The following is a 15,392-nucleotide window of genomic DNA, read 5'->3' as shown; positions in this document are numbered from 1 at the left end:
TCCATATTATTCATTTTTGTAAGAAAATAATTTTATAGAACCAAAACCCCAAAACATATACCCAAATAAATAAGTGATAAATCATATGTTTTCATCTGCATTTCTACTCTAACAGTAGAAGGTGTTCTCTGAAGGTGGATAGCATTCTTTTTCATAAGTCCCTCTGAGCCCATTCTTGACTCCTCATTATCTCTCACCCCTCATATCCAATCTGTTGCCAAAGTCTACTGATTTCACCTTTGCAAAATCTTTCTAATATGTCCCCCTTCTCTACTGGTACCACTCTAGAATAGTCCCATTCCACCTCATGTCTTAATTACTGCAATAGCCTATTTGTTGGTCATCCTGCTTCATCTCCCCCAATTCCAAACCATCTGCCATTCAATCACTAAAATGGTTTTCCTAAAGCTAGATATGATCATGTCACCATCACTACCGCCACCACTACCCCACTCAGTAAACTCCAGTGGTTTCAAAATCATATACAAAATACTCTTGTTTGTTTTTCAAAGCCTTTATCATCTACTCCCCTCCTACCTTTCCATGTCTCTTGTACCTCATTTCCTAGCACATATTCTTTAACTCAGTGACACTGATTTCCTGGCTGTTCCATAAATAAGACAGCCCATCTCTCAGCTCTAAGCCTTTTCTCTAATTGTTCTTCAGACCTGGAATTTTATTCCTCTTCCATTCAGATAACTCTGACTTCCTTTAAATCTCAGGTAAAATCTGGCCTTCTATAGGATGCCTTCCCCAATGTCTCAATTCTAGAACTTTCATTCTGTTAATTATTTCCTATTTATCTTGTATGTAACTTAATTTGATTGTATTTGTTTGCAAGTTGTCTTTTCTCATTCAACTGACTGTGCCTCTTTTTTGGATCCCTAGCACTTAGCACATGCCTGGCATATAGAAGATGCTCAATAAATATTTACTGAGGGAATGAGTGAGTGCAAGGATGATGGTATCAGAGTTGTGAACCTAGATGACTGGAAAGACAGTGATTATCTCAACAACAATGGGAAAATTTGGAATAAGGGTGGGTTTGGGGTTGGGAGGAATGGAAGATAATGAATTCAGTTCTGCACAGATTGGAGTTTAAGATGCTTCCAAGTCATCTCATTTGAAATGTCCAATAGGAAACTGGGGACAGAGGACTGAAGGTCATGAGAAAAAGTGGAGCTAGAAATACAGATCTAAGAGTCCAGTTACAAAGAGATAATAACTGAACCCAATTGGAACTGATAAGATGAGAAGTGTAGAGATCTAACTTTGGGAAGTGGAGAGAAATGGATAGTCTTCCTAATTTTCCTTAGTGAATTATGACTAAAGAACTTTCAGACTACCCTTATCAAGAAGAGATTCTTGCCATTCTAGCCCTATGTTTAGCAGAGTCCACAAAGAAAATATTCAACCTAAGGGAAACAGTACATAGCAGTTCAGCATCCTTCTAGTTTCTGCCTGTCACTTTGTTTTCCTTCCTACTGCCTATGCCTGGTGCAGGCTGTGCTAGATAGTCAGCTAAGCATGCTTCTCCCTAGATAGGCAAAAATCGACTTCTTTTTCAAGTCTTCAAGTCCCTGTCCTTTCTTCTCGTCCCTCACCATAGCAGCAGCTATGGTATCTGACATGTTTAGTGAACAGGACTCCACATGTTCCCTGCACCATTAAGGGAGCTCCAGGCTACATAGGGTCAGGCAGGTCCTTCTACTCTGGGACTGTAGACCCTTTCAGGGATTCACGCCTGAGGGAAAATGGATGAAATGTATACTATATATCCCAGATCAGAGAAGGAACATATCATATAAAATCCTAAAGGTGTGAGTTTAAAGGCAAGGAGTCAGGTGCTCAAGGAACCAGGTTAGAACAAAGTTAGCACTCTTTGCAACCCTTATTTCACCAAGGAGAACAAAGGAAATGTTTCTTACCCAAGAGATGCTGCTCAAAGAAAGCCTTAATTTTGTACCAATTGCGCCAACTGACAGACTAGAGAAAAATATACTTTGGTAGGGGTTCATGACTTATTATTATTTTCACTGGCTTTAGAATGACAGAGTTCCTTGAACTGGGATGCCCCGTGTGTAAGAGGGAGGGATTGAAGGTACTATAAATAAAAGATTTTGTGGTTATGAACCCCAGGAGTCAAAATTATACAATAAAAAGAGTATATATGTATGTTATAAATATAATATATAATAAAAAGACTATTCAGGCAAGAGTCAGAAGACCTGAGTCTTGGCTCTGTTACTCAGTGTTTGACTTTGGGTTCTTCTTACCCCATAGAACTATAGTGAGACTAAAAGAAGGAACAGGAAGTCTTCATTATCTGAGAACCCCATTAGCATCAAAAAAAAAAAGATCATTTAAAATGAATCCATTTAAAACAGGAATATTTCATAGTAAGGGGGAAGACAGGGAATGGAATATTTGATTGGGAATAGTTGGAATAGGGGTGAGTTTCAATCTGTATCTCTGCTGCTTCTTTTGCTTTGTGTTTATTTTTCCTGCACATAATAACAACAGAAATCTTGAGAGATTTGAGATTTGGTTGCCTTGGAGGCCACCTTGTAAATCTGCAAAATCAGAAGCTTCTGGATTCCTCAGTCATTGCTGGTTATACTTCAAGAAAGAATTCACCTAAAGCTACTACAGAAAATTCTCTTTTTAAAAAAAATAAATTTTTATTGATAGCATTTACTTTTACATCACCTACATCTCACCCCATATCCCTTCTCCCCTTTCCCAGAGAGCCATACTATATAACAAAGAAATTTTTTACAAGAAGAATAAAATCAATCAGCAAAACCAATGAAGAAATGAAAAAATTCTGAAAATATTTGCAATGTTCTTTATTACTACAGCACTTCTTGAAAATAAGGCCAAACCTTCCCATGGATTGCTGGAAGATACAGATTTCAAAGGAATTGTTTTAACAGTACAAATTCAAGGTGAAGATGAAATGTCAATTCAGCACTCTCATGAAATGTCTTATGCTTTAATGTGTTAATATCAAACCTCGGGGAGAATATAACAGGAATTACAGGTTACTGATGTTTAAGATTTCATCTATTAGTATATATGAGCCTTTTGTCTGTTAAGCACTTCTTTTGTGTACAGGAAATAAATTGCTGTTCTATATCTGTCTTCCATCGTGCATTGATTCCCCTTTCTACTCCCCTCTAGACATGATCCAAATCTCAAAGTGAAATAATTTTCCCAATAGAAGAGCTGTAAAGAGCCAGAGAGTTCTAGCTTGACCTTCTTAAGGGGGCAGGGTCCTCTTGGGCCTGAATTCTCTCCCTGTGTATAGGTCTAAAAACAGCAGCCTCTTGAGAGGAAGAAAATGAATGTCCCAGACCCTCTGGTACTCACTGCAGTTCTGTGCCAGTTGTTACATTTCAAGCCATTTAATCTTTCAGTGGCTCAGGCAAATACTTAATAAGATTATAGGCCCATATAACAGCTGCTATTTTGCATTGGTAGAGCTTCCTCACTAGGAAATCTCTAGACTAAGGCCATAGAGGTCCAGAACAAAACAAAATTTAATCTGGTCCTGGCAGAGTCCAGTATTATGAATACTCAGATAATGGGTACTTCCTGTATTATATGTAAGATTTCTTCCTTGTCAGGAATTTAAGCGAAACAACAATTTCATTAACAAATATAATAATTATCATTTGTTTCCTTCTTTCCTTCCCTCTCTTCTCTCCTTTCCTTCCTCCCTCTCTTCCTCTTTTTCTTTCTCTTTCTCTTTTTTCTTTTCCCTCCTTCCTTCTTTCCACTCTTTCTTCCTTCTTTCCTTCCTTCCATGTTTCCTCTCTAAAAACAGGAATAAAGAAAAATGTTTCTCTAATTCTTGTTGTAAATTTACCTCTCATGTAGGCACCCATGAGACAAGTGGGGCAGGGAAGGCATCACTCTCTCTACCAATGAGGATATTATGTTACTCTCCATAGCCTTCCCATTTCTCCTCAAGTCCCCAACAGCACCTTGTCTCCCCAGCTTTTCATCTGAGGAGTTTGTCTCATACTAACTTCTCCCTCAAAACAGGTATTTGGGGGGCAGCTCCGTGGATTGAGAGCCAGGCTTGGAGATGGGAGGTCCTGGGTTCGAATGTGACCTCAGACACTTCCTAGCTGTGTGACCCTGGACAAATCACTTGACTCCCATTGCCTAGCCCTTACCACTCTTTTGCCTTAAAACCAATACACAGTATTCTGTGTATTAGAATACGCAGATTTTAAGACGGTAGGTAAGGGTTTAAAAAACAAAAACAAAAAACAGGTATTTAGAAAAGCTCCCTCTTCCCTCCTCATTTGTCAATCACATCACTTAGACATCTCCAACTACCTCCTCTTTCACTTCTATCTCTGATGAAGAAGTGGCCATTGTCTTTGCCAAGGTGAACCCCTCTATATATACCTTTAAGCCATTCTTTCCCCTCTCCTCCAGCAGATTGTCCCATCAGCATCCCCCTTCTCTGTAATCTTCAATTTCTCTTATCTCCTGTCACTGTTTTTCTGAGATGGGGATATGTATATTGCTAGGATGGGGGAGGGAAGGTGGCAAGGAAGGATAGGGAAGAGGGGCTTTCAAACCCTTTAGCACTTAGTTCATCCTATTTTCTCCAAAAAAGTCAGCATGAAAAAAGTCAATTTGGCTAATTCGTGTCTTTTTTATGTTCATCCAGTTCTGGATTAGCAAGCAAAGGTCTTCTCTTCTCTACAAAGTTAGTAGACAAGAAACAAGTCATATTATACCTGTGTTTATCCAGAAATGGAGATCAAGGTGCTTTTGCTTGAAAGATTTAATGCTTGTTGAATTTAATTGAAGAGCAAATTATATGGCCTCTAAACTATCAAAAAGGTCCAGTGCCTGATAGAGACCAAAGGCTCAACCTAGTTTCCAATAATTTCCTTAACTTGCCTTGGCTAACAAGTATCCGACAAAAGTGGTACTCCTGACAGCAGCAGTTCTTGTGGGATTTCTAGCATCACGAAATCCTTTGTGTGAATAATTGGATTAAGAGGAGTTCATAAGAAGGCAACTGTTCCCTGTTCCATGTTCCTTTGGTGATTTGGTGAAAGCAAAAGATTCAGAATGTTTTTAAATTTATAAAATACATGGGATTCCAAAGGAAATCCAATTGTGTTGAAACACAATGATCAAAATATTTTATGTTATATAAGGACCCCTGCTCTAAATATGGGAAGTTAGGTAGTGCAGACTGGGCCTGGAGTCAGGGAGTCCTTCAAAATAGACCTTGGGTAAGTTATTTGACCTTTGCCTCAGTTTCCTCATCTGTAAAATGGGGATAATAATATCTCTGTTGTAAGTATCACTTGAGAAAATATTTATAAAGCACTTGGTACCTAATATGTGTTATGTAAAACTATTATTGTTTTGTTGTTGTTTGGTCTCTTCATCTGTTTCCAAATCTTTATGACCCCATTTGGGGTTTTCTTGACAAAGATACTGGAGTAGTTTGCCATTTCCTTTTCCAGTTCATTTTACAGATGTGACAACTGAGGCAAACAGAATTACTTACCTTGCCCAGAGTCACACAGGTAGTAGGTGTCTGAGGCTAGATTTGAACTTTAGAGCTTCCAGACAACTCTAAGTCCAGAACTCTACCCACATCACCTGCCCCTATAAATGCTAGCTAGCATCAAAAGTGGTCAACTCTATTTAAATGACTCATCATTTAAGCCTGAGCCCACATAAAGAGGAGTTTCAACAAGAGGATTTATAGGTCTTTCCCAAGATCCTGTTTTAGCTTCACAACGAAGTCTTTTTGGCCACGTAGAAACCTCTGGAGGCCTGGAGATTTCAAAGACCCAGCAGAGAGAGCCACCTGAAGTGTGGTGAAAGAGCAACTGCGGGGAATAAAAGATTCCAATTCCAACTCCAGTGAAATCTGTGATCTCATCAGTATACTTACTCCCATGATGATCCAGTTTGCAACCCATCCATGTCTGTCAGCCCTGTGCAATAAAAAGATACCACTCCACAAATCTGAAGGAAAGTTCAAGTTTATTTCAATAAACACTCTTCCCCTCCTCCTTCCCATCAGACCTATAGTCACACAGGAGAGGGAAGCAGCTCTAATTAGGTTTGCAGATGGAGTTCCAGAGCAAAACTGTAGAAGGGCATCTGCCATCTTAAACACCATATGAAATAATTTGGTGATGTAAGCAAGAATTTCTGTAGCAAGGAATAAATTAAAGAAAAAGAATTAGTAAGAAATTTAGATTTGCTAAAAGAAAAATATTTGTGGAAGCTCCTTCTATGATAGTTTCTGTCTTCCAGCCTGAATTGAATTGAGGGGGGGGGAAGAAAAGGAGTAAAGAAACATGCTTAAGAGTGTCTGAGTTTCATTCAGTTTACTTTTTAAATGCTTGCCCTGTTCCACAAGATCCCTGTCTCCACCCTGTTACATTCCCAAAGAATCATTTTCCATTGCCAAGAGCTTGACTTTTTAGCTCCAGAATGTAAGCATATCAGAAGGAGCCACCTTTCTATGGTCTGATCTTCATTATGTATTTCAGGAGACAAAGTTTGCATAGAACAATGAACTCTTTGAACACAAGGAACATGTGAAAAATTAGGCTTCAAAACTTTAGGACCTTCATCTAGAACAGGTAGTTTATCATAAAATTAGAAATGTTTCTGTTTATGTAGACACATTGTAAAGTTCTCTATCTCTGTACAAGACAAAATATTCAAGTTTCAAAAGACCCCCAATGGACCATGAACAATGAACCTTCTATTTCTGTTCCGTTTTCCCCAAGATCTGGGAAGCAGTGACAATAGAACCCCCAACTCCCCCAGAGAAGACTGAAGTGTGAAATAGAATGGGACCCAGGATTTCTAGCAGCACTTTTCTTTCTCTAGAATCTTTGTAACACATTAACAACACACACACACACACACACACACACACACACACACACTCACTCAGAAGGATCAGGGATAGATTTGAAAAATGATGATTTGGCCTGAGAAAATTGCTGTTTGTAAGAGGAGATCATCAGATTCATGAAGTGCTACAGTCCTCTTGGGATACATGGAAAATATCTGTTCATCCTTCTTGGAACATCAGGGATCCATGTCTGTAATTGGTTTTCTAAGTTGCATCAAGGGAGCCTTCTATTCTCTGTTGGTAACAAAAGACAAAAAAGAGTGAGGATCATATATGCCTTCTTAGAACAGCTGGTGTGGGACAGTGAATGGAAGTCATGTTACACCATGGTTTCAGACATTCTTCAACCATGTCCATTTAGAAAGTGGCAAAGGTGCTATCCAGCGATGAACTTGGTGATCAAAAAGGCTAGAATTCACATCTTGCCTTTGATACCAACTTTGTAACCATAGCCAGTCATTTAAACACTTCCAAACTGGGTTAGCTAGGTGGCTCAGTGGATAGAACTCCAGATCTACAGTCAGGAGGACTTGGGTTCAAATGTGGGCTCAGAAACTTCCTAACTCTGGGACTCCAGGCAAATCACTTAACTCCAATTGCCTAGCCCTTCCCCACTTCTTAGAATTGATTAAAGTGAAGTTAAGGCTAAAAAAAGCCCACTTCCAATCTCAGTTTCTTTAAAAAAAATAGTGATAATAATAGTTACACCTATAGATAATAATGCTCTTAGAACCTTACAAGGCTGTGGTGAGATTCAAATGAAATAATGTACATTATATAAGTATATACATTTATAATGTACGTGTGCTTTTTCGACCTGCATAAATGTCAGCTATTCTAATTACAAGTTTTTAAAGATAGACTGCTATTTGATTTTTTAAAAATTATAATCAACAAACACAAATGAGGAAAAAGGAAGTTTTTTAAATGACTATACAGAATTGTAAAACCTTTTCACTTTTATGTGTTGCTCAGTAGTTTCAGTTGTATCTGACTCTTTGTGACCCTCTTTGCTGTTTTCTCAGCAAAAATATTGGAGTAGTTTACCATTTCCTTCTCTAGATCATTTTACAGATGAGGATATAGTAAGTGCCCAAGGTCAGATTTTGAACTCAGGATGATGTCTTCCTGACTCCAGGCACTCTTTCTGCTGTATCATCTTACTGCCCTATTTTGCCTTCCCTCATTAGGATGTAAGCTCCTTGAAGGTTTTTTTAGCTTGTATTTTCAGCCTCATCATTTAGCACGGTGCTGGGTACATGGGAAGCACTTAAAAAATGCTTTTTGACTTGATTTCACTTTATTTACAGTTTGCTTCTAAAATGTGTTGTGTTCATGTAAAAATGTGATAATACACTGGCCTCAGACACTTCCTGGCTGTGTGACCCTGGGCAAGTCACTTAACACCCTCCCCCAACCCCCCCTCCTCCCGCCATTACCTAGACCTTACCACTCTTCTGCCTTGGAGCCAATACACAGTATTGATACCTAGGCAGAAGGTAAGGTAGTTTTAAAAAATGTGATAATACAAATGAGTACAAAAGAAACTTTAAACTTTATTTACAGTTTGATTCTAAAATATGTTGATTGGTCAATGGGGATATGATTAGGGAAGTAGACTCTAAATAATCACCCTAGTGCAAAAGAGCAATGGACTTAAGAATCAGTCTGAAATTGAAATCTGTTTTGCCCAATAATATCTAAAATTTGGTCACAAAAAATTGTCACAACTGAAAAAAAGCTGAACAAGCAAATGAGAAAACTGAGGCCCATCAAGTTTAAGTGCCTGAGGTCACATAGCCAATAAGCACCAAATGAGATTTAAGTCTTCCTTGATTCAAATCTGACATTCAATCATTAAGTTATACTGCATGGAGGCTAGGAGTCTCTTAAGAAAGTCTCTCTAGATCAGAGATTCTTAATATTTTATGGAGTCAAGGACCCCCTTGGCAGTCTGATGAAACCTGGAGACCCCATCTCAGAAGAATGTTTTAAAACTCATAAAACACATAAGATTGCAAACCCCCCAATTATATTGAAATAAAGATAATTTTTACATGAACCCCCTGAAATCTATGGCTTTTGGACCCTTTGTTTAGAACCCTTGCTCTATAGAAATTATGAACTCCCTAAGGGTAAAACAATACCTTATGCCTGTACTGAGGCAACTGGATGGTCTAGGGGATAGAGTGCTATGCCTGGGGTCAGGAAGATCCAAATTCAAATCTAGCCCTATATGGGCAATTCACTTAATCTCCCTGTACCTCAGTTTCCTAATCTGCAAAATGGGGATCATTACCTCCTAGGGCTGTTGTGAAGGTGAAATGAGATAGGTGCTTAATAAATGTGTATTTCTTTCCTTTCTCCACTAAGGTACCCTATAGCTCTGCCTCAGTCAAGAGTAGACATTACATCAACTCATTGAATAAAAAGAAGTGGGAGGCAAAGCATAGGTATTAATTCTTTGGAAACATGAAACTGGGGCCAATATTCCTTCCATCATACCTCTGTAGTCGCCACTCAAAGGCATCCCCACTTTTGTGCCTCTTTGGGGATGAGGGACCAATGGTTTAAGATGCCTTACAGAAAACTTTCAAGAAGTATTTGGACATTTTCAGCAAGATGCTAGGGTACCTAGGGCCAAATGGAAAACTGGTACCTTTGGCATTTTCAATCATAGGGCAGATAAAGCCACGTGCCAGTTCCGGTAAACCAGACACCTTCTAACTTGAATGATTAGATTGGGCCTCTAAATTTCTGCTACCTTAGTCTTGAAAAACATTGCTGTCCACCAGAATGTGGCCAAATGCATGGCTGGCCAAATCCAGCTCAGTTGTGGTGGCTTTCCTTTTCTGGAAGAAATTAGTTTGGAATATCCTTTGTGTGCTCTAATACTGAGGATCTTATTAGATGAATAACGCCTTTCTCAGGAATCTCTGGGGGGGTTTTAAGTATTAAATCAAATATTTCACTTTAAAATATATTATTTAAAGAATATAATCTTTTTTGTAAAAAACTGACATGTCAGTTTTTATTTATAATTGATATTTGTATTATTTTAATTAACTGGCATTTCTACAGAAACAAAGAAAGGGAGCAGACATATATTAAGTACCTACTATGTACCATGTGTTTTATAAACACTGTCACTTTATCCTCAAAACAACTGCTAGAGGTAGATGCTATTCTGATCTCTATTTTACATTTGAGGAAAATGAGGCAGACAATGGTTAAGTGATTTGCCCAGGGTTATATAGCTATTTAGTTTGTGTTATTCAGTTGTATTGAACTCTTTGCAACCCCATTTGGTCACAAAGATATTGAAATAATTTTCCATTTCCTTCCCCAATTTATTTTATAGATGAGGAAACTGAGGCAAACTGGGTTAAGTGACTTGCCCAGGGTAACAGTTTAGAAGTGTCAGAGGCTGGATTTGAACTTAGGTCTTCATGACTCCAGACCTGGCACTCAGTCCACTATACCACCTAGCTGCACAGCTGGTAAGTACCTGAGATCAAAACTGATCTTGGGGCTTCCTTCCTCCAAGCTCAGTGCTCTTTTCTACTGTTCCACCTAAAGTATAAAAAGCACTTTCCCCACAACAATCCTATGTGATAGGTAGCTTAAATATCATTATCCTCATTTCATTGATGAGAGATGAAGTAACTGGCCTAACATCACATAGCTAAGTGTATCAGATTTAGGATTCAAACTTAGATCTCGATTCTGAATCCAGCATTCTTTGACACCCCCCCCCAAATAGCCATTAAACAACAAAAGAGGTAGGAGTGAGGTGAGGCATAGCATAGATATTAGTTCTTTGGAAACATTAGACTGGGACCAATCCTTCTTACATCATGTTTTTGTCTTCATTGCTCAAAGGCATCTCTTTGTGCCTCTTTGACGATGGGGGGAATCAATGGTCTAAGACTATGTTGGCAAACCTATGGCACAGGTGCCCTTCCCCTCTCGATACACATCTGAGGATATTTCTCACATCACCAGCCCCTCTGCCCAGCAGAACAATGGAAGTGCTCCCAACCCCCCCTGTCTGGGGTAAGGAGGTGGCTCACATGTGATGTGAGAATTACAGTTTGGGTACTTGTTCTTTAAAAGATTCACTATAGGGGGCAGCTGAGTGGATCAATGGATTGAGAGCCCACCTAGAGATGGGAGGTCCTGGGTTCAAATCTGACCTCAGACACATCCTAGCTGTGTGACCCTGAGCAACTCACTTAACTCCCATTACCTAGCCCTTATTGATTCTAAGGCGGAAGGTAAGGGTTTAAAAATAAATTAATAAATAAATGTGTTAATTAATTAATTAAAAGGTCCATCAACACTATTCTAAAATGCCTTTCCAAAAACTTTCAGGCAGTCTTTATGAGCAGCTCCCAAGAATACCCTCAATATGATGCTAGGGTATATCGGTTGATCTTCCCAGAATTTGGGGCCATGTCAGTCAGAAAAGGTCATTCAGCCCTAGAAATGCAGCAGTAATCATCCTAGGACATTTTGTCTGCCACTGCAGCAGACAGTGATACATGACTGTGAGCCCTGATTCCTGATGAAGGCTGAGGCTGGTGACTGCTTGAGCTCTGAGCTGTAGTGAGCTAAAACTAGGAGAGTGTCCACACTAAATCTACCACCAACATAATGAAGGTGGGATGGGTGGGGAGCACCAAACTGCCTAAGGAGGGGCCAAGCAGACCAGGTCAGAAATGGAACAGGGCAAAGCTTCCATGCCAACAGCCAAGTGTGTGGCCTGCTGAACTTACAGTCTAGGTGAGATGAGGAGTCTCAAAAACAGTCTCAAAAAAAAAAAAAACTAGTCTGTTGATTTTCTCAAGAATTCATCTCCCTTCTAGAGCTCCTAGTGTTGGCAAATGATTGTGTTTCCACAAAGCACCACAAAGTCAAAAGAGGTGGATAAACCTGACTTGGGAGACCAAGGAAGCCAAACTACAGAATTGTATACAATCCTAAGATTTTAGAGAATAGAAAAAGATTCTGTGACTGTATTTTATTTAACAATAGGATGCGCTAAGCTGATTCTAAAGGAATGAGGCCTCTGCTCTCTTAGAGATTTCATGCCAATACAAGAAAGAATACTGAAAGGTTTAACTGATAGAATTCTCTGTAGAAAAACCATTATCCCACTTGGAACAAACTTGATCTTTGGCCATTCCTAAGACCTCAAGTTAATACTTCTCCTCCAATCCTCCTATCCCTGATACTCAATCTCCCAAATAAGGAAATTAATAAGGCTTAGCCATCTGGGAGGCTGATTTGAATGCCTTTTGCCAAGTAATGTCATCTCAGAGCTGCATGACATCCTATATTTATGAATGCTGCTTCTCTGTTCTGCGCTGTTGCTATTTATCCACCTGGCATCTGTCCATCAGCTGATGCTAGTTAAACTTTTTTTTTCTTCTAACCTTGCTTCTTGATAGATTGATCTCTAGTCAGATGAACAAAGATTTGAAGAATTCCTTCCTGAAAGGATTTTAGGACCCCTGGATTGAGGAATTCCCCTACAACAATGACGACAGACATTTAAAATTTTGCTTTAATGTCTACAAAGAAAGAATTTTTTAAACCTCTTGATGCCCCTCTGAAAAGTACTGTGTATTAGGCACAACACCATTATCCTCATTTTTCCCAGGGGACCAAGGTTTAGAGAGCTTGTGAAACAACCAATAAGGTCTCCTGACTCCCCAAAGGAGTCTTTCTACTGGATCTGGCTACTTCTAATCACTTTCCAGTTTTCTCCCTCTAAAACTGTTGCATTTGAGAAGAGGGAGAGGTGGGGACATGGTGAGGGAGGGCAGGCAGTGGAGATCTGTACTGTAAAGATAAAAAATACTGGGGAGACATGAGTAACTGGGGGAGGGGGTCAGAAACAAGGAAGGAGGCTATCTCCAAGGTTGTGCCCTCGTCTGGAAGCCACCCTCTCTGGCACAGTACATTCTGTTTCATATTATCTGTCTGCCTTCACCATAAATACAACTTATAAACAAGACTCAAATGGCAGAGGAAAAATGAAGTTAGAATAGACCATTGAAGCAGGCAAACACAATGCCAAATTAGCATTTTGGCTAAGTGGTTATCTCATTGTTAAGATATTTCCTTCAATATGTTTTCAAAACCTGAGGCTATTAAACAAGGAAGAATGATCGCCAGTTTTGATTTCAGGAAGGAAATCCCCTCCCAATTCCCTGCTGGGCAATTCAACAAATTTGCTCCTGACCCTTACAGGACGATTATTAGGGAAATTATACTGGCCTCTTTTATAAACAAAATCCATTGGCTTAGTTTCTAGCATGGTCCACAGTGCCATGGCTGTCAGCATCTCTCTAGTGGGGATCTAATTTGTCAAGTCACCTTGGGCAAGTTATTTCGTTTCTCTAGACCCCAGGTTTATTCATCTATAAAATGTGGCAGTAAGACTAGATGATCCTTTAAGTTCCTTCCAGTTCTAAATCTATGATTCCATGATCAATAACCCCACTCTTCAGGTTTTAAAGGTAGTGCTCACCTTGTTCCCAGAGCTCTGCTAAAGTGATCTTCCTAAAGCACACATCTAACCATGTCACTCCTCTCCTCAATAAACATCAGTGACTCCCTATTACCTCCAAGATCAAATATAAAAATCTTCTCTTTGGCATTTAAAGCCTTTCACATCCTTGACCCTTCTACCTTCCCAGTCTTCTTACACTTTGTTTCCCTTCATATATTTTATGATCTGGCTTCACTGGCCCTCTTGCTGTTTCTCTAATAAATACAACACTCTATCTCCTACTATATGCTTTTTTGCATGCAGTTACCCATGTCTGGGTAACTTTCCCTCCTCACCTCAGTCTCCAGTCTTCCTTGGCTTCTTCGAGAGCTCAAAGCCCACTATCCACAGGAGGTCTTTTCTAGGCCAACTAGACACACATACCCTTCCTCTTTCCTCTGAGATTATTACACTGTATATCTCTTATGTGTCTGTAGTTACTTGCACATTGTTTCCTCCATTAGAATGCGAACTCTTTGAAGAAGAGACCTTTTTTTTACCTTCTTTTGTAATCCCAGCACCAAGCATAATAGTGTTTGGCTCTCAGTAAATCTTAATAAATGCTTGTTCCCTAATCGAGTGAGAACACCCTTGGGAATATATAACGCCTGTCTTCACCTAATTGAAAACCTGTCCTGTGAAAGTGGGATTAGATTTATTGTCTTTGGCCCTGAAGAGCATAGCATTAGGTAGAAATCTTAAAGAGGTGAAATTAATCCTCATGTGAGGAAAAATTTCCTCATAATTAGAACTAATCAAAAGTGAATGGGGCTGAGTTATTGAAGATAATGGGTTCCTTCTTGTTAAAGATCTTTAAACAAAGGTTGGGTGGCCACTTGTGTCCATTGTGTTACAGTGGCCATCAATTTTTAGATGTGGGCCACTGAGGTCCTATCTAACTTTCAAATTCCAAGGTTCTTTGGAACTCAGATCCATTCACGTGGATATAAGGTATATTCATCTCACACTTGTGGTAGAATCACTCATAAAACAGGAGTATTTCCTGAACCAAAGACTCATTTTTCTCTTCATCTCACAATGTCCAGTAGAGCAAAATTCCCAATTTTGCACTTATCCAAGTCCATGAACCTAGTGGCAAGAAAAGATTCAGCTTATCTTTTCTTTCAAGCCTCTTTCCCCTGAATCTAAAGTATTTTCACCAGGCACAGCTGGGATCTTTCTTCCAAAAGGATGTGATTGGAATCATTCCACTTTTGGAATTAGATCTTACCACAAGGTCAGGCTCTCAGGAAACAAAGAGGCACCCATCACCAGAGAGGGGTTTGGGCCCCAAAGAAGAGTTTTCAATTCAGGAAACTCCTCCCAAGTCTTAAAAGAAAGGCCATCAGATCATTAATTTAGAGCAAGAAGGGAGTTTACAGACTATCTAGTTTAACTCCCTCATTTTACTGAGGAAGGAACTGAGATCCAAGAAGAAGCCACAGAAGGTTAAGTGGCAGAATCCCAGTGCTGTGATGCCAACTCTAACTGTACCCTGATAGTGAAAAGCATCTTTATCTAAGATCACCACTCTTATATTGCTTGATAGTAAAGTAGGAAAGAGATGTTTGGGCCAAAATTATTCCTATAGTTCTAATAGAAGACCCTTTAATCCACCATGTTCTACTAATGTGCCCTGATTCTGTAACAGTTAAAATTCAACTGTTATGATTAATATTTAGGTGAAACTGAGGCAGGCAGAAATTAGTTTTACTCTAGAAGAAGTATTATATTTTTAGAGGTTTATTAAAGGTTAAGAACTTAAGAAAATACGAGTAAGAAAAACACATGTCTAGGCCCAGAGAGGGCTAGACAACCTCACCTACATCATGAAAGAGACTCATCTGCTTGCAAGTGGAAACAGGAAAGACCCTTCAGTAGGTAGAGAATTCCTTTAAATAATAAGTTGTG

General features: G+C 39.2%; 1 protein-coding gene across 6 annotated transcripts in view; it reads right to left on the bottom strand.

Moving 5' to 3' along the window:
- Positions 1-6,014: 6,014 nt before the first annotated feature.
- Positions 6,015-15,392, bottom strand: part of PECAM1 (platelet and endothelial cell adhesion molecule 1) — a 98,984-nt gene continuing 89,606 nt past the window's right edge. For all 6 annotated transcript variants that reach the window (XR_008916428.1, XR_462249.3, XM_007482796.3 and 3 more), the window contains one exon: positions 6,015-7,156. Coding sequence is in view for 4 of the 6 variants with exons in the window: in XM_007482796.3 (XP_007482858.2) it covers positions 7,127-7,156 (30 nt within the window). In the remaining 2 variants the exon portion in view is untranslated. The remainder of the gene's footprint in view (positions 7,157-15,392) is intronic.

Source organism: Monodelphis domestica, chromosome 2 (genome assembly GCF_027887165.1).
Source record: "Monodelphis domestica isolate mMonDom1 chromosome 2, mMonDom1.pri, whole genome shotgun sequence".
Classification (NCBI taxonomy): Eukaryota; Metazoa; Chordata; class Mammalia; order Didelphimorphia; family Didelphidae; genus Monodelphis; species Monodelphis domestica.
Note: the sequence above shows the minus strand (reverse complement) of the source record. Positions and strands in the feature narration are given on the sequence as shown.